Raw genomic sequence first — 22,641 nt, 5'->3', positions numbered from 1 at the left:
ACAGACTTGCAGACAAATCTCAAATCACAAAAGCACAAAGGATCAATCGCCTGAGTTTTCTAAGTTGATGCATATGCATGTAGTACGGATTTGTCAGTGTTTGATGGTAGCTGTATTTTTTCTAGCAGTCATGGTTCTACAGAAGCCTTCTTGCTTCAGTCAGAAGCACTACATTACAAGAAGGTAAGAAGAGAGAGACACTTCATAAGCCTGAATTGTTAGGAGCTGTGCTCAATTTTCATATCAGATCCAGGACATTGCAAAGGTTGTTGGCTCCCCACCTTGTACCACTGCATGGATAGTGTGATGTTGAGTGCTATTCCGGGGCAGCTCTAGGGTGTCAGTTCCCCCAGAAAAATCTCACTGTTACAACTTAAGTTTTTCTACTCTTTCAAAAGCTTGTTTTCCAAACCAGTAATTCCCTCAGGAGCATCACAGGTACTTATTCTATGCTTTTCTAAATTGATACTTCATTTTCTTTTAAGAGACCAAGTTTATCATATTTAAAAACTTCATTTTGCTAAACTTCTATGCATAATTTCCACCAGGAAAAAATTTAAACTAGCCAATATATGGGAATTTCCATTAAGGACACTAAGTCTGGCCCACCATAACTAACCAGCCAAAGAGGCATTTCAGGATTTTTTTTCCCCCCCATAAAAGCAAAGAGGAGACCCATGCATAAAAGATATGTAGGAAAAAATCAAATGCCATCAAAACAGAAAATTGACACAATTTTTAATATTTATATATTTAAAATCAAAACAATTAAATATAATATGTTTTAAGTCCATGAATACTTGGGCATGAGAGAAATAAGAGGTGGTACATAGTACCAAAAACCTTATACACAGCCTTTTTGCTTCTTCTTAGACAATACAGTGTGCCGCTATACAGTCAAATATTGCAACAGAATAATATTTGCTAGTCAATCAAGACTTTCTGAACATTGGAGATGATTGAGAATTTTTATAAAGTGATTTTTTGCACAGTCTTGAGAAAACAAAAGCAATCATAATAAAATAAACCCAAACCAGAAATGCTTCACAATAAAAAATACAGCGATAATATAACGGAGTGACAACTTGAGTGCTTCAGATGCTCTGCAGAATCCCCTCACTGGTCTGGTGACCAAGAGAGAAGTACGGTAGATGATGTGGCTTTTTGTTTAAAACAAAGGCTATATAAGTTGCAAATGCTGAAAATAATGAAGGGGAAATAAAGGCAAAATGTCCTAAAACTGAACGATCTTTTTCCTTAAAAACAAACATCTGGGAATAGATAGTGTCTCGGTCTGACGACAGCACATAATGGAAAATGGAAGCAACGCATAATGGCAGTTATTTTACACCTGCATGATAGAGAAGTAAGAAAATGGAACAGAGTCCACTGGGCACAGTCCGCTCAGCACAGTGGGCTGGACTCAGAGCCATGAATCAGAAATGGAGGGCTGCACAGGCGAGAGATTGGTTTGTAAATCTTCTGCACACTAGAAGCAAGGAATGCGTGTATGCAAGTGTTAACAGCTTGACTAAGGGCAGAAAGAGATACATTGTCCAGTCTTCCCTCCTGGCCATTTTATGCTTCTTTCAAAATGAATGCTGTTATGATGGAAGTAAAATGTATTTATTTATCTTACAGTTGAAGACTCATCTAGTTCAAGTAAGGAAAAATGGAACTGTTATAGCTCACTGCCAACGTATCCCTCCTCCCAGGCTGACCTCTCCAATGGGTGAGGTCAGGGAAGTTGCCCTGTGGCCTTTATAGTTGCATGTTTAAAAATCACAAGTAGTAGTAGAACTAGAAACTACAACAAAGCCTTTCCCCTCCCCAGCGTGGCCCACGTCCCATTGCAGATATTGTGATTAACAGTCCTTCCGAGATGGGGTAAAGTATTTGTAAAGCAGATCACAGTTTTCCAATGACATGTTCATGAATCGCTTCTTCATCTCTTTAAAACCTTCATTGTTGTGAATGCCACGTGCAGTAGAAAAAAAACATTACTTTGTACTTTGTGGAGGAGATATAGGATTGCTCCTTTTCCTCCTCCCTGGTGGATGAGGGAGTATCAGCTGTCTGAAGTAACAGTGCTTTGTTTTCATTGGCTGTGTTAAAGAAGACTCCACCAAAAGGGAAAAAGTTCACTTATCTTCAAAAGCAGAAAACCAGATTTCTTGCTCTGGCATTTCTAAAATCATAGCTGGGAAAGGAAACACAAAATTAAACTTCATTCTAGACAAGGTGGCTGAAAACTGTACAGATCAACCATCTAGTACAGGGACAGACAGTTGTGGTGTTGGCAAATGTTTGCACAAAGTTGGCTGGAAAGAGTTTTTGATGAGGGAGAAACTTCCAATACTGTAACTGTACTTGCTTAATTTGAGTTCCAACCGTCTGTAGCCACTGATTTTTAAAGGCTCTTGTTTTTAAAAGGTTAGTGTGTTCCAGGTGACCTTTTCATCTACTCAGACTGGAATTAGATTGTTTACAGACAAATTTAAGTAGAGGGACTGTTGAATAAGTCACTCATATCACTGCCTCCAGAAACAAGAAGACAATCACAAATTAGAGGTATAAACCTATGTTTTGAGTAGATATTTAACTCCTTGGTGATGATGGTACAGAGATGCAGGTAGATTTCATAGGTTACCCTTGGCCTTCAGAAATTTTGACAACCAATACTAAGAGATTAGTGAAGAGGAATACAGCAAGCAATTATATTGTTTCATAATGAAACTGTTGCATTAAAGGTTGTTTAAGAACCTGGAATCTTGTGGGACTGCAGAAAACCAGAAATGCTATTTAAAAAATAATTAAACACTTAAACATAATTCTAAATCAAAGCCAAATCTACCAGGCTTCCCTATTTCTTCATACCATAAATGTAGCACAGTGATAAAGTTGGTGTGACTAATAAGCAACAGCTTTCAAGCTTTTACATGTTTTATTGGTACATTAGGCAAGTATTTTAGCACTCATCAATTTGAAATAGCAAGTGTGAACTTAACTAAGGCATTCCAGTATCAATCACCCATCGTAACAAGACAACTTCTTTAATTAAGATTGTTTACCAAAGATCCCAAAGGAACAACAATGAACACGAGAGGACTTGTGTAATTGTGCAACTATGGACAGATGCTTTCTATCAAAGGTATCTATAAAGCATCTAATATCTTGGTGTCTCAGCCATGAAACTCTTCCACAAGCAAGCCAGTCATATAGTCTGAAAAGCTGATTTCATGTTCATGAGCATTCTCAAGAAATCTTGCATAGCATACAGACACACATTCTAGTTATCAAATTCACTACGAAAAGTGTGCAAAAGCTCCATTCTTCCCAAAGTTTGGCCTAGGTCAGACTGGAAAAGAATAAGATGGTTGAGGCTCCTGTATTTACCTTTGCAACTTTTTCCAAAGGCTGGTCATTTTGTGCCTGCTGCATAACATCATTGACTATCATCTTTGCTATCCTCCAAGCCATCTCTTCTTGGGCCTAAAACAAAGGAAACTGGTTTCTGAGTGTAAGTCGTTTGAAATTGTTAATTCTTAGAGTCACAGGTCCAAAAGCGCTCTTACTACAGTCACATTTTAAACCTTGTAAAACAGGAGTACTTCTAAACAGTGCTAATCTACCCATCTCAGTGACAGGCAGATTCTTAGATTTACTTTATGGGGAGCTGATCAGTCCTGAAGAGGGGACACTAGTCCTCAAGCTAGATGCAGTGGTCACTTTACAGCCTCACTATAGAACAATTATCACCACCTGTGCAAAAATGGAGGTTACCTACCTGTAGTTGGAGGCTCTTCAAGATGTGTGATTCCTATCTGTATTCCACACCTGGGTACACATATGCCCCATGTGACCGAGTCTGGATTTTTTAAAAAAATATTATTTTTTTTTAAACAAGCAGTATCCATTGGCCTGCATGTGCGCTGTAGCTCCCTGTGCTCTGAGCCAATAGCGTAAAGGGTGGTGTGAGCTGGCACATCTCCAGTTCCTATTCTCACAGTCCAAACAATCGGCAGCAGAGGGGATGGAAAGTGGGTAGTGGAATACAGATGGGGACCACACATCTTGAAGAACCTCCAGGTACAGGTAAGGAACCTCCATTTCTTCCTCAAGTGATGGACCTTATGTTTATTCCACACATGGAAGATTAACAAGCAGCAGTCAGAGAGGAGGTGGGTGAGAGGACACCATAGAGATAGCTGACTGTAATACTGCAGTCCCCACAGTTGTATCCATAGTGGAAGAGTCAACCAGAGCGTAATGTCTTGTAAAGGTATGCAAAGAGATCCAAGTAGCTGCCCTACACCTCTCTATCAGGGTAGGTCTCTCAGAGATGCCGCAGAGGCTGCTTGCCCTCTGGTGGAAGGAGCCCTCACCCCCTCCAGAGGGGGAATGTGAGCTAGTTGGTAACAGAGTAATACAACCAGAGATCCATTTTGAAAGTCTCTGCACCAATATAGTTTGACCCCTTGATCTCTCTGCTATGGAAACAAATAGGTAAGTCTAATGTCCATTGTTTTTTGTAGACAAAAGGGCCTTAGATGTCTAGAGAATGCAGCCACCTTTATTCATCCAAGGCATGTGATTTAGGAAAAAAATACTGGTAAGTTGATTACCTGACTCACATGAAACTTGGAAACTACTTTAGGGATGACCCTGGGGTGGGGCTGTAACAAGACCTCTTCTTTGTAAAAGGTAGCACATGGTGGGTCTGCCATGAGTGCACCCAGTTCATGGACTCTTTGGCTGATGTTTTAGCTGTCAGAAAGGCCACCTTCATAGACAGATGGACCATAGAGCATGTAGCTACAGGCTCAACGGGATGTTTAGCGAGACGACAGAATAAAATTGAAGTCCCACTGTTGTGTGAACTTCACGAGCGGTGGAAGGGATCTGAGAAGTCCCTTCAGAAATCGAGTTGTGACAGGATGAGTGACGGTTATCCACTGGAAAATGGAAAGCACTGACTGCTGCTAAATGCACTCAAAGAGAACTGAGCACGAGACCCAAAGACTTAAGAGTAAGTAGATATTCAAGGATAGCAGGGATCCCGGCTGATTCTGGGGACAAGTGGTTTTGCTGAGCCCAAACGGAGAAATGCTTCCATTTTGCTGAATAATAGCTCCTCATAGAGTCATTTTTGCGGTGGTTAAAGATGGATTGCACCCTTCTGGAACATGAGCACTTTACTTCCAATGCCCATCCAAATACCGGGCTCTGAGTTGAAGACGCTGCACTTAGCAGAGATGTGAATCTCACACAGGCAATAGAGAGAGCAGTGAACACAGAAAAGGAGTGAGGGCAGAACAGTTTTTGAGCACCGGGACCCTGAGCTTAATCCCAGACTTCCCCACGAGGGTGGTGGGGGGAGACACATTATATAACTATACTATGCTAGACTACACTATAAATATTAAACACTGCTAAAAAACCTAACTATATACAATATATTTACAGCAATGACATAGTAGAAAGGAGCTGAGGACACTGAAGATTCTGACTCAGATCACGTAGCAGTAAGAAAGAACTGGAGAGGCGTTGACCTGCACCACCCTTTATGCCCTGAGTGTGGAGCATGAAAAGGGCTACGGCTTATGTGCAGGCCAACGGACACCACTTGGACAAAAAAATTCCAGACTCAGGTGAGTGATGTGCACAGAATACACCTGGGGACCATCACTTGAAAAATGAATGAATGCTGCTTGGTTATCTGGAAATCCCAACCCCTTTCTTTTGCAGTTTGTTCCCTTCAGAGACAATAGAAAATCCCTGACTACAAACCTGTAGTTACCAATTACATTAGTTAAGCCAACCAGCTGGCAATGCCAAAAATCGAACTGTTCTCTCAACTGCATGGAGGTCATTTATGTTTTCTGAACATTTTGGTACAGGACAGTTAATGAGCTAGACCGCTGGAGGAATGTCAGACAAAGAAAGTGGTCAGGACTGAGAACCAGAGAATATTCTTCATCCGTAATTGGAATGGTAAATCTAGATTTTTACACTCATAAAAAACGTTGCTTGAAAACAGGGCATACCTCGTCCGTGTTTCCTTGCACCCATTTCTTCATAGCTTGTGAAAACATGGACCCTTATTGTTGAGAAAAAAAGGAAAAAGCATTCAAGGCAAGTATTAGTAAACTCAGCCAAGTATCCTGGTCGCCCTACTCTGGAAAAGCCTATCTGCACATCCAGGCCAGGGACTGGGAGACTCTGCTGCTAGTGCTGGGGAGAGCAGTGCAGATGCCATGGGGCACATGTGGAAGACAGATACTTAGGGGGAGGCCTGGCACAGAGTCAGGCCCATTCCTCTGCTACAGCTCTCTGGAAGCACACTGAGGAACAGGATGAGTGCAGATACAGTGGGGTGGGAAGCTGGCCGAGAGCTGAGAAAGCGAAGCCCTTTTTTTAAGTTCAAATGCATAAGAGGTTTTATCAGCTCAGCTCTTAGCTGCTTCCCACCCCCTGCCAGGCTCTGTCGATAGTTCAAATCCCAGAGGTTGCCCACAACACTCCTCCTGCTGCGAAGTCCTGCTGGAGCAGGAAAGCAGGGTCTGGCTGGGGAATGAGTGTGGGCTGAATGTACAGGACGGTCCCTCAAGCACCTCCCTCTGCTTGACAAACATATATGGAATGGCTCTGGAGACTGCAGAATCCTGCTCATCTTGGCTGTTGCAAGCAAGGAAGAGGGCAGCTGCTACTAAACGTTTACAGATGCAAAGGAGGAAGGAGAAAGCAAACCTTTTGATTTCTTTACATCAGGTTCTGGTTCAGACTCTCTGATAAACTGTCCCAGGTCACTGACTCTTCCAAATGTCATCTTCCTGCAGCAAGAGGCAGTAGACAAAGCTATGCACGTTAACCAGGGACGCAATGTGAAAAACTGTCCAGTAGAAGCAGAGCAAAGGCTCTCTACAATGGCTGAGAAGTGCTTGGGCCCAACTGTCAGGGCTACATTTTACCATCCCGATATTTCCCCTCTTTCATCTAAATCCCAAGTTTATTTTACGGAATCCATTTCTAGAAACTCAATAGAGGTACAAACCTCAAAATGATTAGATTGTACCACATTAAAGTCTGTGTCAGTAAGTGCCCCAATTGCTGCCATCAAAATGAATTATTAGGGAACAACTGATTTAAGTTAAAGGTGACCTGAAAATGAAAGAAAGTTGGCTTGTGCTTTTTATGATTAAGTTGCCCCATCTTCCAAAAGTATTTACTTCTTTACATTAGAAATTTAGATCCTGTCTAGCCTGTAAGACACAGACAACACAAAAAGGAACCAGGACAGTGAAAGTTAAGCAGTTGAGATTGGAAGGGGGTTTTAGTCAGATGTTTTAAACTTTCTCCTGACACATACATAATTTCCATGGCTAGTTAACATTTTGGAAAAAAGAAACCTTTGTAAAATATTTGACATTTCTGTCCCTTCAATTAACACAAGATCTAATGACATGCATTCCCTGAGATCTCCTAGAATCAGAGAGTCCTCTGGGAACACTCGGGATGACCAGAGTTTACATTCCTGATATTTCTAAGGTGGGGGGGGGGGAGGGGGCGGAAGGAGCAGAAAAAACTACGTTTCCAGGACACCTTCTTTCATGACCTCCTTATACCTCATAAAGTAGCAAAAAAGGGGCAAGTCCAATTTAAAATGTGCTATCATTTTTTGTTATATCTGCAACGAGCAACTTCCTTACACTTGACCCCTTATTTTAAGGAATCCACATTTTTATGATATAAGCCATAGAAAAAGCATCTCTGTTTGAGAGATATGGGAAAAGAGGCAGAAAACAGAAGCTTCTCCAGTACTCTGATGACTATCATAATAGGAAGTGACTTAAGAGGCAGAAGAAAAGCACAATCCATTGGGATTATGGAGAGCAACAGTTTCTTCTCTATTTGGTGAGAGGAAGGAAGACAATCAAGGGTGCACATTGCTCTATTGAGATTTTCTGGGCTTGCTTCCTTCTAATCCAATACCTATCAGTGAGAGATCAGGAAATACTAAATTTATTTCTGGGGCAGGGGAAACATCTTGGAACCAACACAGTGCAGTTTAAAATCATTTTTAAAGTAAGGGCTTTTATTATTAGTGTTCAAACTATCAACTGGTGGATTTTTTTTGGTCAGAGAGTCACAAACATGAAGACATTTCTATGTGCATCATACTATTTAAATAACCATTACTTTCAAGAAATAAAACAGAATAAACACACAGAGTGAAACTATCCTGTATGATATCAAGACTGAACCTGCCCTTGGGGGAGAGGCCGGGGAAGGTGGAATGATTCCATCAAGCTGGAGAGATTCAATATTCTAACCTGCTGAAAGTGTTGAGAGGCTCCTCACAGAATTACTATTTGGTGAGATTTACTTGAAAGGAAAAAATCAGGGCCTCTAATTCAGGGGTCTCAAGCCCAGCATATATGCCAGTACTGGCATTTCAGGCATTGGGGCTGACACTCATATTTCCCTCTCCCTGGGAGATATAAATATAAACCTCTTTCTCAAGGTTGACCACTATTGTTCAACTCCAAATTCAATAGTGCTCCCATGGCTGAGAAATTAGAAGTTTGAAGCAGACCAAATTCCACTGTGAGTTACAGCTTGCTTTATTCAAAAGGGAGGCAGGCAGACACAGTTACCTGAAGAGGAAGAATACTTTTCATCTAACTAATGCTCTACAACTGTAATAGTCTACTGGAATGAAACAAGAGTGCTACAGCTTGCATCTATCTGCACTGTTAATACAAAGGGACACAACAAGAATGAAACAAAGGTGAAACACAGACATGAAAGAATGATAGACACTGAATAAACCTTACCCTGCATAAGTTCGTTGATATAGAGATTCTGGATCCAGACTTGCAGCATCTACAATTATTGCTTCATCAAAATTTTTCAGGATTTTAACATTAGCCTTTTTGACACTGGACTACAACAGAAATTCTAAATATTAGTGCCAAATGCAGAGAACTAATAGCCACTTAGCACACCAGGTCAAGTGATATTCTAGTTTTCTTGTACACTATAAAATAGTTCAAAGTTTCTAAGTAGGCCCAAAAATATTCTACAGCCTCCACCCCACAAAATATGAATTTCAGAGTAAGTGACATAGTTTTTAAACAGATAGTGATAAAGTACAGTTACATGAACAGAGCATAAAAAAGCAAAATGTGTAATACCCAAGTCAGAATATATCTATTTAAAAAGAGTGGCTGACTGAGTGGATTTGTGTGCACATGCATATATTTGTTTCTGAATTTAAAACAGGGAGCTCTCTCAAAAGCTGCAGCTATTAAAAAATTCCCCTAATTCCAGCCATTTACTTGGTAAATACGTGGATTAATCCTCAATGGAAATACATGGTTCCTATGACATGTAGTATGTTTTCCCATACACAGAACAAATCATGCATTTCCTAGGCTAGTTGCTTATTTCATCTTAAGGAAAACACAGAAACATGTGAGTGAGAGTGAGTGCACATATACAGTAACTCACTAACATGCTATATTTAAATGGAAACATTAATGGTAGCTGCCTCATAGCAGGCTAGTGAGGCATGCAGGGAGACCCTGATATATGTAAAGTGGAAGCACACAACAGAGAATACTCTTTCAGTTGCATAACTATCTACACCATTAAACACAGTGTTCTATTTTTTTAACATATTCTGCCATTTATATTGCAAAATTCCTTGCAGTTTGTTCTACAATACTTAGTCCGGTTTCAGAGTAACAGCCGTGTTAGTCTGTATTCGCAAAAAGAACAGGAGGACTTGTGGCACCTTAGAGACTAACCAATTTATTTGAGCATAAGCTTTCGTGAGCTACAGCTCACTTCATTGGCTGCATGCAGTGGAAAGTGTAGAAGATCTTTTCAGCGGCACAGCTTTTCAAGATCTGGCAGGCTACCCTGGTGACTTTATGCCCCAACACCCGCGTTTATCAGACAGGGTGTTCAAACCATGTCAGTATCTGCTTGCAGTGGATGTTATTGCTATTACTTTGGTTCGGCTGAGAGGAAATTGTTTTGCAGGATTTCTGGAACTGTTCTGCTGTAAAGCCAAGCTCAATATCTGAAGTGAATTAAGTCTCTGGTAACTTGGAGCCCACTGCTATACGCTGCCCCTGTTCCATATCTGAATGTAATGTGAACTAAAATTTCATTTTCACTTGTGATAGACAATTCCAGGTTAAAAATGTGTTTGCCATTCGCCAAGAGAAAAGTTCCCCGATGTGCTTTGCTCTGTTGGCCACTTCTCAGGCTGGACCCACTTATAAATGCAACACACATGGCACAAGCTTGAGAAAACTGCATTCTAAGTGGGGAGAAATGGGTGAAGAACCAGAGAAGCCATTAATGAAGCACAGAAAAACCTGGAGTTGAGATAAAACAAGACTGTACTTTCACCAAGTCACTGAACAAAAGTAAATGTAATCTAATCTCTCATTTTTCAATGAAGTTAGAAAGCAATTGAGGGTCAAAGGAAGCCAGTTGCAGTCTCACTTCCAAATGGTTTACTGAAGAGTCAAACTAGTCTTATTTAGTGTTTTGTTAAAAAGCTCTCTGCCAGCCTCAGCAACAGATCTTTTAAGTCATTATTCACAATGTAGTCATCTTCAACTGCACCATATACAAATAGGAGCCCAAACTCGGATATCACCACCATGTAGCTCAGCTAATTACAAGCAGAGTTTGGCACAAGAGTTCTTTTCTAGAAGTCCAGAGAGACTCTCAATTTCTAACCAGTTAAACTGACTGGACATCGGGTGAATAAAGCACAACATAATCTGGTGGGTCCTTTCTGCTTTCATAGAAACCTAAATACTAGATATTCACTGTTATTTCTCTCTATGCCAGTAGTTGTCTCTATTTTGTCCTGAAAAAGAAATGTTCTGCTCCTAGGTTAAATGTCTGGCTGTCATTTACTGGAACTAGATTGTTGTAAAGTACCATGCTACTGTAAATAAAACCTAAGAGCCATAACTTGCGTTTATATTTTAACTACACAGCAATTTATTCACAGTTGTCAACACTAAAAAGTCAGCATTTTCCAGCAGATAAAACACATCATAGATACTCTTTTGTTTTTTTAAGGGAAGACCTACAGTATTTCAGATACCACTGTGTACTACTGCTGTCACTTCTAATGACAACCATTGTCTAATAATGCAAATTGTAATAGGAAGTCTTCATTGCACATTAATAGTTTAATTTCTTCAATAATTATTTTTTAACAAACCAAAGATGATGTACTTTCTGTACGTCTCACAGCAGTATTTGAACAGTATTATAGTAAGAGGCGCAACTTTGGTTAGGAATAGGAGCTATACTAAATATTGCAGTGTATTTTTCTATGTAAATTACTTTTATTGATGGATTTCAGACAGACAATAAGGTGGAATAAAGATTTCCTACTATAATATAGAATTTAGAAGGAAAGCTAAATGTGACTTAAATTACATGAAAATGTTCCCTTAACCAAAGCTTCTTTACATGTAATTCTTCAAGTTTGGTGATGTCACTGTGGAATGACCACAACTGCTATTAGGATGGAAGTAAAACAATTTTTTTTTTTTTTACCTGGGAGACAGAGCCATCAGAGCCAGTTGTATGAGGCTCAGTGTCAGGAGAGCTACTGGGGCCTTGTACAGTCAGTGCAATATTTCCCCCTGCAAATTCATCTCCTCGTACTGAATGGATGAGATCATTCAAGTATTTGTAATAAAGGTTGCTGGACAAAAAGCCAGGTAAAAAAACCTAGGAAACAGAGGAATTGGTTTTGTTGATAAAAAGGCAGAAGATCCAATCGGAATGAATGACTATTACAGTGGCACACACAGGACAGGAGAAGGGGTATCTGACCATATTCGGGAACTAAAGGCTCATCTACCCTTGGAGCTATTCCTGAACAAGAATGTCCATACATGGAATTATTCAGGAACAGATATAGTGCTTTAAATTCACACCCTACTTTAATCTAAATTAATTTTCTAGTGTAGACATGCCCTATGTATCAATATTTAAACTCGTTTCAGTCTCTGAAGGGTTTAAGCACTTGCCTTGTGCTTTTTGCTCCTACTCTTGTTTCTCCCTATCCTTGTAGTCTCAAAATGTTTTCACTAAATTGTTCAAGAGTTTTTACCAGCTACAGAATGCAACCACTATCTTCATGGCTCAGATACTACAGTTAGTGGCCTATAGTTATATGGCAGTTACAGCACCCTCAAGAGAATTGCAAAGCAACTCCTAATGATCAGCTATCAGTATTTTTAATGTGGGCTGGGCAGAGAGGTAATGAGGGAGGAAGTGGGTTTCCGGAAGGAAACAAAAAAATTAGCTGAGGTTAGCAGATGAAAGTTTGAGATATATTAGACTGCGGAATAGTCTCCATTTCACAAAAAAAATTAACAGAAATGTCTTTGCTTGGAAGATTTAAAAACAGACTGAACAAAGCACACTGGAAATTACCTAGGCAGCAAGAGGGTGAAAGATTAAGAACCGATAGAATTTCCGCCCCCATCTCTAATTTTATTATTGATCATCTTTTCTCTCTACTAGTTTCCAAGAATGTTTTCAAAAAGCTCTCGTTTACCTTCTCCATGGTGGTCCAGGCCTGCCGTAACGGAGTAGTAAAACAGTTAGGGAGTGGACCTCCTTCCCTGCAGATATTGGATTCAATTTCTAATCGCACAAAGTCATCAAATCCAAGAGGATGTGTGGCTTGAAGGGAGAAGTACCTGCAGCATATGATAGTGGAAGAAAATCATACATAAGACAAGTTTCAAAATGTTCACAGGTGGGCAAAATAACTTTATCACTAGGTGGTCACTAGCCTCAAAACGAATGTACAAATGATATCCAAAGGTTAGGAAAAAATCCCTGAACTGAGGAAATAAACATTTTTTATAAATATCTCCTCAAATGAGAGAAGCGTAAATGGAATAAAGTACATTATGTGACTGTTTATGGGCAGTGTTACACACACAGTACTATGTTGTAAAGCAAGGAGGCAGCAAGCACTAAGAACCCAAAGTAGGTTCATTTTCTTTTAACTGCACTATTAAACAACTGATTTTAGGGAATTGAGATGAGCTGGTTAGTTTGAAATAGGTCAGGGACTGTTCCCTCTCACTGACACCAGTTCCTAACACAGCAATAAATGCATTCAATACAACTTGTGGCCCTGGGTACTCAAACTTCAGTTTTAGAACAAGCTTTCTGAGAAGCAGTTTAGGAAATCATTATTGTTTGAACATGATTAAAGTCGACCTGCAAGGGTTCGGGTGGCAGTTACATTATTGGTGCCCTTTCTTGTTTCTTTATGACAGCTAAAGGGAAGTCTGAAAGGTTTTCTTCCCCAAAAAGTGGTAATTAAAAAAAACAAAACAAAATGAACAACTTCTTAAATATCAGAAACAACAAGTGTTTTCTAACCCTGTTTTTCCTAGAGGACTCCTAGGAAGACTAGAGAACTAAAGTGGGAAGTTTTCTCAACCTTCTGTTGAAGGCATGAGAGTGCCTGAATATTGAAGAGTGAGTTTTGCTCTCAATTGTATATCAGGAGTTTGAATTAAAACCTATTAAACTCAAAACCCAGAGTTGTAAACAGTGACAAACAAATCCTTCCCCTACCAACTGCCCAGGTCTTGTGATGACACAAAGCCATTAGTTCTCCAGCCACCCATAGAGTCCTCCAACATAAATAGGCTAAACAACATTCAATATTTCTCATGTAAGAGCATGCAAGATGACTTTCAAAGCTTTTAGACTTCTTTGTACACAAGGAACTTAAAAAAGTCAATTTTCCACCCATTTACACTGGAGGTCACCTTTAATAAACATGCTCTTCAGCATGTGCCCCTCAGTCCCATATACCAAGCACACAGAAAGCCAAGAATGTAAGATGTTTACTGAATAAGAGAATATCGCTGTATTCAATGCCACATATGCAAGTACTAGATTCTTCAACCTGGAACTGTGGAGGCAAATAATTGTTAGAACAACTTACCTATCATATAAAATCATGGCATCATTCTGTGCCTCCTGCCCATCATACTGGCCCTTTTTGGCAGCAAGCTGAGACTGGAAGTTATCTGCTGCTAACCAGAACTGTAATATATTAACTGCATCTTCCTTTTCCATGTACTATAAGGGAAATTAAGAAATATGAAACATTCTTTAAAAGAAGAGAAAACAGATTTTAGCTAAGAAGTGGAAGGGGAACATAGACAGGCCTGGTCCCTTTTCAAATACACCCCCCCCCAAAACCTGAATCACATGTCAATACACAAGAATTATCTGGGTAGATACCATATAGGTCTTCTGGATGCTCAGATGTATTGTTACACAAAGCAGGGATTAACAGTCTGTCTTCACTCACAAATACAGTAAAAAAAAAATCACTAACAATAAAGGCCAAAATTTCAGTGTCAGATGATGCTTGGATAATTACACGTACTTGTACTGTATGAAAACACATAGGAACACAGAAAAATAATTTTCACATTGTGTGGACTTTATCTTAATGCAACATGAAACAGTGTGGGTGTTTGGGCTTCTTAATCTGCCATTTCAAGACATACGGGCCAGTGTAGTTTGCAACACTCTTAAGCCATGAAAACAGGTTTGCCCGCTGACAAGCCCAATTCCCCAAACTTAGAGAGCACTGCTACTGTGAAGAGGTTTCAGATTCAAAACATTCATCATGTTCTGGTCTGAAGTCATGCTGGTGAAGCCAATGGAGTTACTCTGGATTTATACCAGCATGACCCAGGTCAGAATTTTGCCCAGTACTTCTTGTCAATGCTTCTTTTGGCAAGATTATAAAATAGCTAAAAGTCAAGGCAAGATTAAACAATTCTACCTGCCACCAGCTTACTCTGCAAGAGATTAAGTTGTTGTGCCCATCACTTTGCTACAAAAATTTCTGGTACTTCTTTAGGGCTTTTCAAGATTCTCAAAAAGATTTACAGATATTAAACCTCCTAGCAGCCCTGTAGGGGTAGGTAAATGAACTGTTACAATCATGGGACTGGAAGGGACCTCAAAAGGTCATCTAGTTCAGTCCCATGCACTCATGGGAGGACTGGACTGAGTATTATGTAGACCACTCCTGACAGGTATTTGTCTAACCTGCTCTTAAAAATCTCCAGTGATGGAGTTTCCATAACCTCCCTAGGCAATTTATTCCAGTGCTTAACAATGTCCTGCTACAGAGCAAAAAGAGTGCTATGAAGGAGTTCTAAACAGGAGACGAGATGTGTGAAAGCTCAGCCTAAAAGATAACACAGAAATTAGAACATTTGCAGTGATTCTACAGAGACAGGAAAAAAATAGTTTAATGCATTTGTTCCTAGCACTAGGTATATTTAATATTTTCAAGTTATATAAAGGGCTCCTAAAATAAAGCTGTTATGGCATATGTGGTTTTATTACACTACACTGAGGGGGTGAGAGAGAAACTTACCTCAGAAAAATAGAACAGTGCTGATTCACAGAAGAGTATATCAGCCAGGTAAACAGTCCCACTGGTCAGCACCTCAATCTGGTATTTACAGAAATGGTGACTTCGCAAAAATTCACTAAAGTGCCTGCACATGGACAAAACAATATTAAATATTATTAGCTATCAAGTGCCAACAGCAAACATGGCATTTTACAAATAAAACCGTCCCTACCCCAAGATTCTTAAAAATCTAGTCAGATAAAGGCAAAACAGATAAGAAACAATAGTGTGTGGTACGTCTGTATGAACTGAAAGTGGCGTAATTATCTAGCAGTAGCATTTATAAATGACTTCAGGGAAGCAATCATGATAACAGATTTGGAGTATAAGGAGGGGCTTTGGAGCATGAAGACAGACTGTTCCAAGTATAAGAGGTGGCACAGAGTGACTTAGCACAATTACTATTCACTTAACTATATAAATATGTTTACCCTGAGATCTATGAAACTGTTTTTGAAAAATAGCATAAGAGGAAAGAACACACAACATGATAAAGCCAAACCATGGCATCAACTTACTCTTGTTCCATTGCATTAAACACTATTGACTGTGCAGTAACGAAACAGTTAGGATCCACCTGTCCATCCTCCCCACAAATCTTTGCTGTAAAAGAGACCAGACCAATTTTAATGGGGAGTTGGGTTTATTTCGCTAAAAGAAATCATTGGTGATAAGTCTAATGAAAAAAAATCAACAGTTCAAGCCAACTGGGATTAACAAGTTCTGACTGTTCAAAGAACTTTTTAAAAGTTTTATTTCAAATGTCTATAAAATGAGAAGGATATTCTCATGGTTAAGATATTGAACTGGGACTCAGGAGATCTGGGTTCTATTCCTAACTATGCCAAACATTCCTGTATTAACATAAGCAAGGTCTGTTTCTCCTCTGTGTTTCAGGAGGAAGGGATGTTTGAGCATTGGCCTGCTAAACCCAGGGTTGTGAGTTCAATCCTTGAGGGGGCCATTTAGGGATCTGGTGCAAGAATTGGGGATTGGTCCTGCTTTGAGCAGGCGGTTGGACTAGATGACCTCCTGAGGTCCCTTCCGACCCTGATATTCTATGATTCCCATCTGCATAATATGGATTATAAAACTTTCAGACTAGAAAGACGGTAAATCACTTACTGCAGTGGCTCTCAACCTTTCCAGACTACTGTACACTTTTCAGGAGTCTGATTTGTCTTGCATACCCCCAAGTTTCACCTCACTTAAAAACTACTTGTTTACAATATCAGTGCCATAGCACACAATACAAAAATACAAAAGTGTCACAGCACACTATTACTGAAAAATTGCTTACTTTCTTATTTTTACCATATAATTATAAAATAAATCAATTGGAATATAAATATTATACTTACATTTCTGTGTATAGTCTATAGAGCAGTATAAACAAGTCATTGTGTGTATGAAATTTTAGTTTTTACTGACTTTGCTAGGCTTTTTATGTAGCCTGTTGTAAAACCAGGCAAATATCTAGATGAGTTGATGTACCCCCGGGAAGACCTCTGCGTAACCCCCAAGGGTACATATACCCCTGGTTGAGAACCACTGCCTTAATGTATGTGAGGTGCTCAGATGCTACAGAAATAAGCACCATAGAAAAATTTAATAAATAGTTGGGGATTTCTGAAGTAATTAGGTGTATATTTTACGATCTATTTACTGCTGATGTTTTAAACTCATAAAAAGTGAAAACACAATTCTGTTGTCGTGAGAAACAAAGAGGAATCCATTCTGTTGCATACCAATGCAATTGCTTTTGGGAGATGCAATGGGTCAAGTCAATTTTATTAAATACAGCATGTTCTTACCCACTATGTCATTCCTCATTGCCTCTGTAATAGGTATTGGTTTAGCAGCATCTGGAGAAATATATTTGGTAAAAGTAATAACTGCATCCCGCTCTATACCTAAAAGAAGAAAACACAAGTTGAACTTAAGATCCATTGATGTATATCTGTAAGATGAGTAAATGATATGCATTTCCACTTAGGAACAGGAAGCATCTACTCAGAAATGGCTCTCCTTTTCTCCAACCTTTTAACTTCCTATTCTATTCTCCGGACAGCAATTCCTATCATGACAGCCCTGTCTCTAGGCAGATTACAGCACACCCCAGGCTACCGTAAGAACACCATGCACCAGCCAATAGGACTGAATAAGAGGGGTGCAGCTCTGCAATCCCTCACGTCCACCACATGGGTGGAATATATTATCTCCCAGGCCCACCTCAGTAAAGCAAGAATCCTAAGACAGCTCCCAAACTCTGGCCCTCTTCATAGTTGTGCAGAAAGCTGCCACGTTACAGTGGAATTCTGGTATTTTTTAAAGTGAGGTATCAGAAGTACTACGAAGTCCCCTGCACCTATTTTCTGTTATTCATCCATGCTGTTGTCCTAACTCCTACTGGCAGACACCATCCTTAAATACAGAAAATATGTTATAAGTACAACCCCCTGAAAGAATTAGCCAATGAAAAAATAAGTTGCACTACCAAGCTGTGCAACATCAGACATCTACCTTTAGCCTGGCATTATTAACACATGAACTGCATTTGCTTTTAGCCTCAAACACAAAGCTTGCTTAAAGGGTTGTTTCTCTTACCTCCACTTTCAAGTAATCCAGTCCATAAATGTAACAGATGGAAACTAGAAACTATTTGAACACTACACAACCTAAATGTCACTTCTTAGTATAAAATTCCATTTAATTATATTTCATTAAGACACATTGTTGGAAAAATAATTTGTTTATGACAAACCCTTAATCGGTGTCACTTCACTTGTGGAAATTCAGTTATACATTCAGTTTCTTCAAATCAAATGAGTTCAGTAAACATACAAAACTTAATTTATGCTCTTTTGACAAACTTGTCTTTGGTAACTGGAAATTGTTAATACAGATGAATAAGGAAAGAAAGATCATTTTATGATTACTATTCTGAGTTGATACTATGCAGAGGGCTTACATTACAACTAGAAACGGTTCTTCTCTTATACACAAGAACATCCAATCAGCAACAGAATTAAACATTTTTGTTCCAATTTGAATACAAATAAAATTGCCATTAGCTAATTTTAGTTTCCATTTAGCAAAAATGTCAAGAACCCCCAAAAATTTGAATGAACTCTGTAGCAAAGTCAATGACAATGTCTAGTATTTCAGGCATCTATGCACCAAACCCTTTAGATTGCTAAAAAAAAAAAAAAAAAAAAAAAAAAGAATCCCAGTTCCTGCAAACACTCCCCCCACACCCTTTTTAAAAAAATTGTTCTAGAAACTAGAGGCCCCAAATAGAATTGGAGTTTCACTGTGCTAGGTGCTGTACATGAGAACTGGTCCCAGCCCTAAAGAACTTACAATCAAAACACACAAGATAGACAAAGGTCAGAGGAAAAGGATGCAACACTCAAGCAAACAGCGTGTTGTGAAAGGGATGTTTCATTTTTGTTTTTGTTTAGACACACACACACACAATTGGGCAGGTGCAGGGTGAGGAGAAATGCAAAAGGGGATTACAGGGCATGCCACTTATTAACATACTACCACAAATAATCAAATTACTGTCTGTGCTCCTGCTCATGGTAATAAGTACTACTCCCAGCAGCATGTGAAGGATTGAGCCCCAAATTAGATCAATTATGAGACGTTTGATCAAATAAATCCGAGAGCAAAAACATTTTCCGTACACATTCTTGAGAGGATTTGTAACTATATGTTATTTTACAAGATATAATATATACAGCTTCCAGGCAGAGGCAACTATCACCCTCCTTCCCGCATTGTCATTCAAGTTTTGCGACAATTTTTTAAAATAGAAAAGCCATTACAGAGATTGCCTTGATTTCACAAGATTACTCATGTAGGTACAGGTACAATGCCAGAGTATGTAATGGTTTTGATGTCTGTTTGACAGCATAATATTTAACATAAATCTTTCAAAAGATGACACAAAGGAGTTCAGCCTTAACATTGGCCTACACAGTATCTTGACAGTTCCTGCTTTCAGAATTCAATGCTTCCCTTTTTTTAATCCCTGCTGCTACTGAGAATTTATATATATAAATGTAAATATAAAAACAATCTGAGCTAGGGCATCATTCTCAGCAGCAGTATGAGTCTGACTTTTATTTATTTTAAAGAAAGTTACATGGGATAAATCTAAGGTTAGAGCTCCATCATGGCTCTGTGGTCTAAGCAGGTCTGTTTGTTAGGGTATCATGCGGAGACTCAGTTAATAGAACACAAGGCGGTTTTCATGGTTGCTTTGTTTGTCAAAGTGATTCTTTAGCTTCGTCCCCCAACCCCTGCCCATCCACCTTTCCAACCCACAACATTTTCTTTTCTCAATGAAGCAGAATATCTGTTTTGGTACATCGGTCTAATCTCATCGACTTCAGTGGTCTGATGGCAGTACACATCCCTGAACGTTCAGCGGAGGTAGTTCCCAAAGTAACCCATCTACCTTAGTTCACAAATATTTTATGCTGCTGCAAATGCCATTATTTTCTGTGGTACAGATACAATATTGTTAAAAAGAGAAAGCATGCATCACTGCTAGTTCTCTGATAGGGCAAAATGTTTCAAAGCAACTGCCCTTTTTACCCAGGCCCAGGAATGATTTTGCCCATAACCTTTTAGGTGTTCCACTTCAGTGTCAATTGGTATTAATGAGAGAAAGGTGAGCACACTGAGGGGAGATTCCCAAACTGGATGCCTCCTATGTGACCAGAATTAACACATTAAACCTATCCCAATTGTAATAAGCCCATACCTTTCTCTTTAGGGGAGTGTGTCCATTAAACTATCAATAGTTAGCATATAGTCTTTAACATGGAAATTGATAAGACCTATAGCAACTGCAAGTTCGTAAGAGTTTTCCTAGGATTTCAGGATAAGGGAAGCTTCCTGAGGTAGCTATTGTCAGAATCAGACATGAATCTAGCACAATTAGTCCTCTTAACGTGGTGATTGTTCATCTCTCCAGTTATGCCTTTCCTTGGGAATAGGATTGCTTCTGGAGGAAAATCCACCTACATTGTAAAAAATCTGATTTAATGGGTCTACTCTGAGAATCCTAAAATTTGATTAAGGATTATGTAGCACCATAATGCTGAGCGATTATACTAGCAATAAATTAGTCATTTTCTTTGAAAAAAGGTTTCAGATACATGTTAGTCAGGTGCACCCATACATTAGGAGTAAAATGTATTTTTAAAAAGGTTTTTATTTACCCTCCCATATTCCTCCACTTGCAGACAAGAGGCAGAGGAACCAGGCATGTAACAGAACCACTGATGCACTTACTTTTCATTAGTTTTCCTGACAAGTCCTTTAGTGCAGAAGAGGGGCTGTTTCTGTTTGATACTGTAAGCTTGGAAGAGTCTTGCTGTTCAGCTGGAACAGAATGGGTCCCTGCCTCAGACTTCCCAAGATGAAGTACCCTGGCATTATTGCTATCGTGGCTTGACAGCAAGTGGTTCTGAATGTTGCCAATTCTATCATTCAGGTTTGTTGGTACTGTCTTGGTCATGAGCAGATGGACTGTGCTGGAATCCTCCAACCTCTCGTCAAGCAATCCAGTTGGAGAAGAAACTGTGGTTTCATGCTGTTTTACTGAGGGAAACACTGGCTCTGCCAATGAACTCTGTTTAACTGTGTTCAGGCTGTGTGCTCTTATGCGGGACCATGTTGTGGAGTGAAAGCTTTCAGCCTCTAACCAGAATTTAACCAAATGTTCCATTCTACGCAGTGCCATAAACTGGATAAAATAAGGGAGGGCAACACTGTCCCGCAGGACTTGCTCAAGGGTCTTTGAAAGGCTTGATTTGGTCTCTTGAGCCTGATAATTCAGACACGATCGGCCTAAAGAAAAAGCATCAGAGAGTTTACACAATATTCTACATGTTGGCATCTGATATACAATTACCAAAATGCAACCGGGGGGGGGGGGGGGGGGGGAAGGGGACGGAGGAGAAGAGGGGGTGGGATTCTGAAGTACCCCTACAAGTTTGGTGTAAAATGCATTTCCTACCCAACAAGTATTTGGAAAGCGGAAATGCCTACCATTTAAAAAAAATTATTATTTATATTTGATCAATCCAGTAAAGTTCTCATCCTACTGTCAAATAGACAGAAAAATTTGATTATTCAACCAATGTATCAAATACTTAGGCACAAAGAGGCCTTACGCAACTAATCCTTACAGGCATTTCCTAATGCATGCCTAGATCATGTGAGGTGGGAGTGCGTGAAAACCACCCTACGCACACAGACTTTGCTTACTCCACTTCTTGCTACCTCTGCTCTGTACTTTCCCATACTAAATCCATGACAGTCATTATAACTGCTATCTTAACTTTCCTCAAACTCTGAATGCATTTTAAAAAACTCTGAAGGTAAGCCATAAGAATGCACTGATAACACTTTAGCAACACTGAACACTCAAGCCTTCCTCTGCTCACAAGCTGCGCCATCATCCGTGAGTGAAATCAATCCGTAACAGTCAGTGGATGGTACAGCAAGCAGTGCCAAAAGGGCTTTTGAACAGCATGTTTATTGAGCATTCCGACGTACAATGAGGAAGTTAAACATAAAAACCTCATTTTCTAGTAGTGTTTACTATTTCACATTCAAAAATGTCTAGCCTGCAAACTATTGGTAAATTGATTTGTTGGGTCACTCTAAATGGCATTTTGCCTGCTCTGTATAAACAGCTTGTGTGGTTCAGAAGGATCAACTATAAGAACTCTGCAAGATTTACATTACTTAGCTTGGGCTTGTTGAGATTAAAATAAACAAAATAAACTTTTATAATGGATGCCTTGTACCCTTTAGCAAACCTGGTTGTCATTTCTGACCCAGAGGATGAGGCAGCTGGAATGCACAAGGCACACACCTTTCCTTCTGCACTCTTTGGCAGGGATACAGAGCAGGAGGAACACAGCCTTGGTCTCCTGTTGGGACTTCTCTCTAGCATCCTTGTAGCCTGTTACCTAATCAGTTGGTGGGGGCTTCTGTCGTCATTCCAGGCAGGAGAGACACCACCTGGGCTTTTTAGTGTTTCTTTTTTTTAAACTCTCTCGTGCAGTAGGTGTTGGATTCCACCCTGCCAG

General features: G+C 39.6%; 1 protein-coding gene across 3 annotated transcripts in view; it reads right to left on the bottom strand.

The window, feature by feature from the left end:
- Positions 1 to 721: 721 nt before the first annotated feature.
- The window catches only part of AKAP10 (A-kinase anchoring protein 10), a 36,895-nt gene continuing 14,975 nt past the window's right edge, over positions 722 to 22,641 (bottom strand). For 2 of the 3 annotated variants that reach the window (XM_077836383.1, XM_077836384.1), the window contains 12 exons: positions 20,834 to 21,391; positions 17,338 to 17,436; positions 16,042 to 16,126; positions 15,485 to 15,608; positions 14,027 to 14,163; positions 12,611 to 12,755; positions 11,599 to 11,775; positions 8,838 to 8,947; positions 6,751 to 6,833; positions 6,048 to 6,100; positions 3,397 to 3,492; positions 722 to 2,200 (listed from right to left, as the gene is read on the bottom strand). In XM_077836383.1, coding sequence (XP_077692509.1) covers positions 2,195 to 2,200; positions 3,397 to 3,492; positions 6,048 to 6,100; positions 6,751 to 6,833; positions 8,838 to 8,947; positions 11,599 to 11,775; positions 12,611 to 12,755; positions 14,027 to 14,163; positions 15,485 to 15,608; positions 16,042 to 16,126; positions 17,338 to 17,436; positions 20,834 to 21,391 — 1,673 coding nt within the window. In that variant the 3' untranslated portion in view covers positions 722 to 2,194. The remainder of the gene's footprint in view (positions 2,201 to 3,396; positions 3,493 to 6,047; positions 6,101 to 6,750; positions 6,834 to 8,837; positions 8,948 to 11,598; positions 11,776 to 12,610; positions 12,756 to 14,026; positions 14,164 to 15,484; positions 15,609 to 16,041; positions 16,127 to 17,337; positions 17,437 to 20,833; positions 21,392 to 22,641) is intronic. The other variant, XM_077836385.1, reaches the window with a different exon arrangement.

The sequence above is a fragment of the Eretmochelys imbricata genome, chromosome 17 (genome assembly GCF_965152235.1).
Source record: "Eretmochelys imbricata isolate rEreImb1 chromosome 17, rEreImb1.hap1, whole genome shotgun sequence".
Classification (NCBI taxonomy): domain Eukaryota; kingdom Metazoa; phylum Chordata; order Testudines; family Cheloniidae; genus Eretmochelys; species Eretmochelys imbricata.
This window is presented reverse-complemented; position numbering and strand designations above follow the sequence as displayed.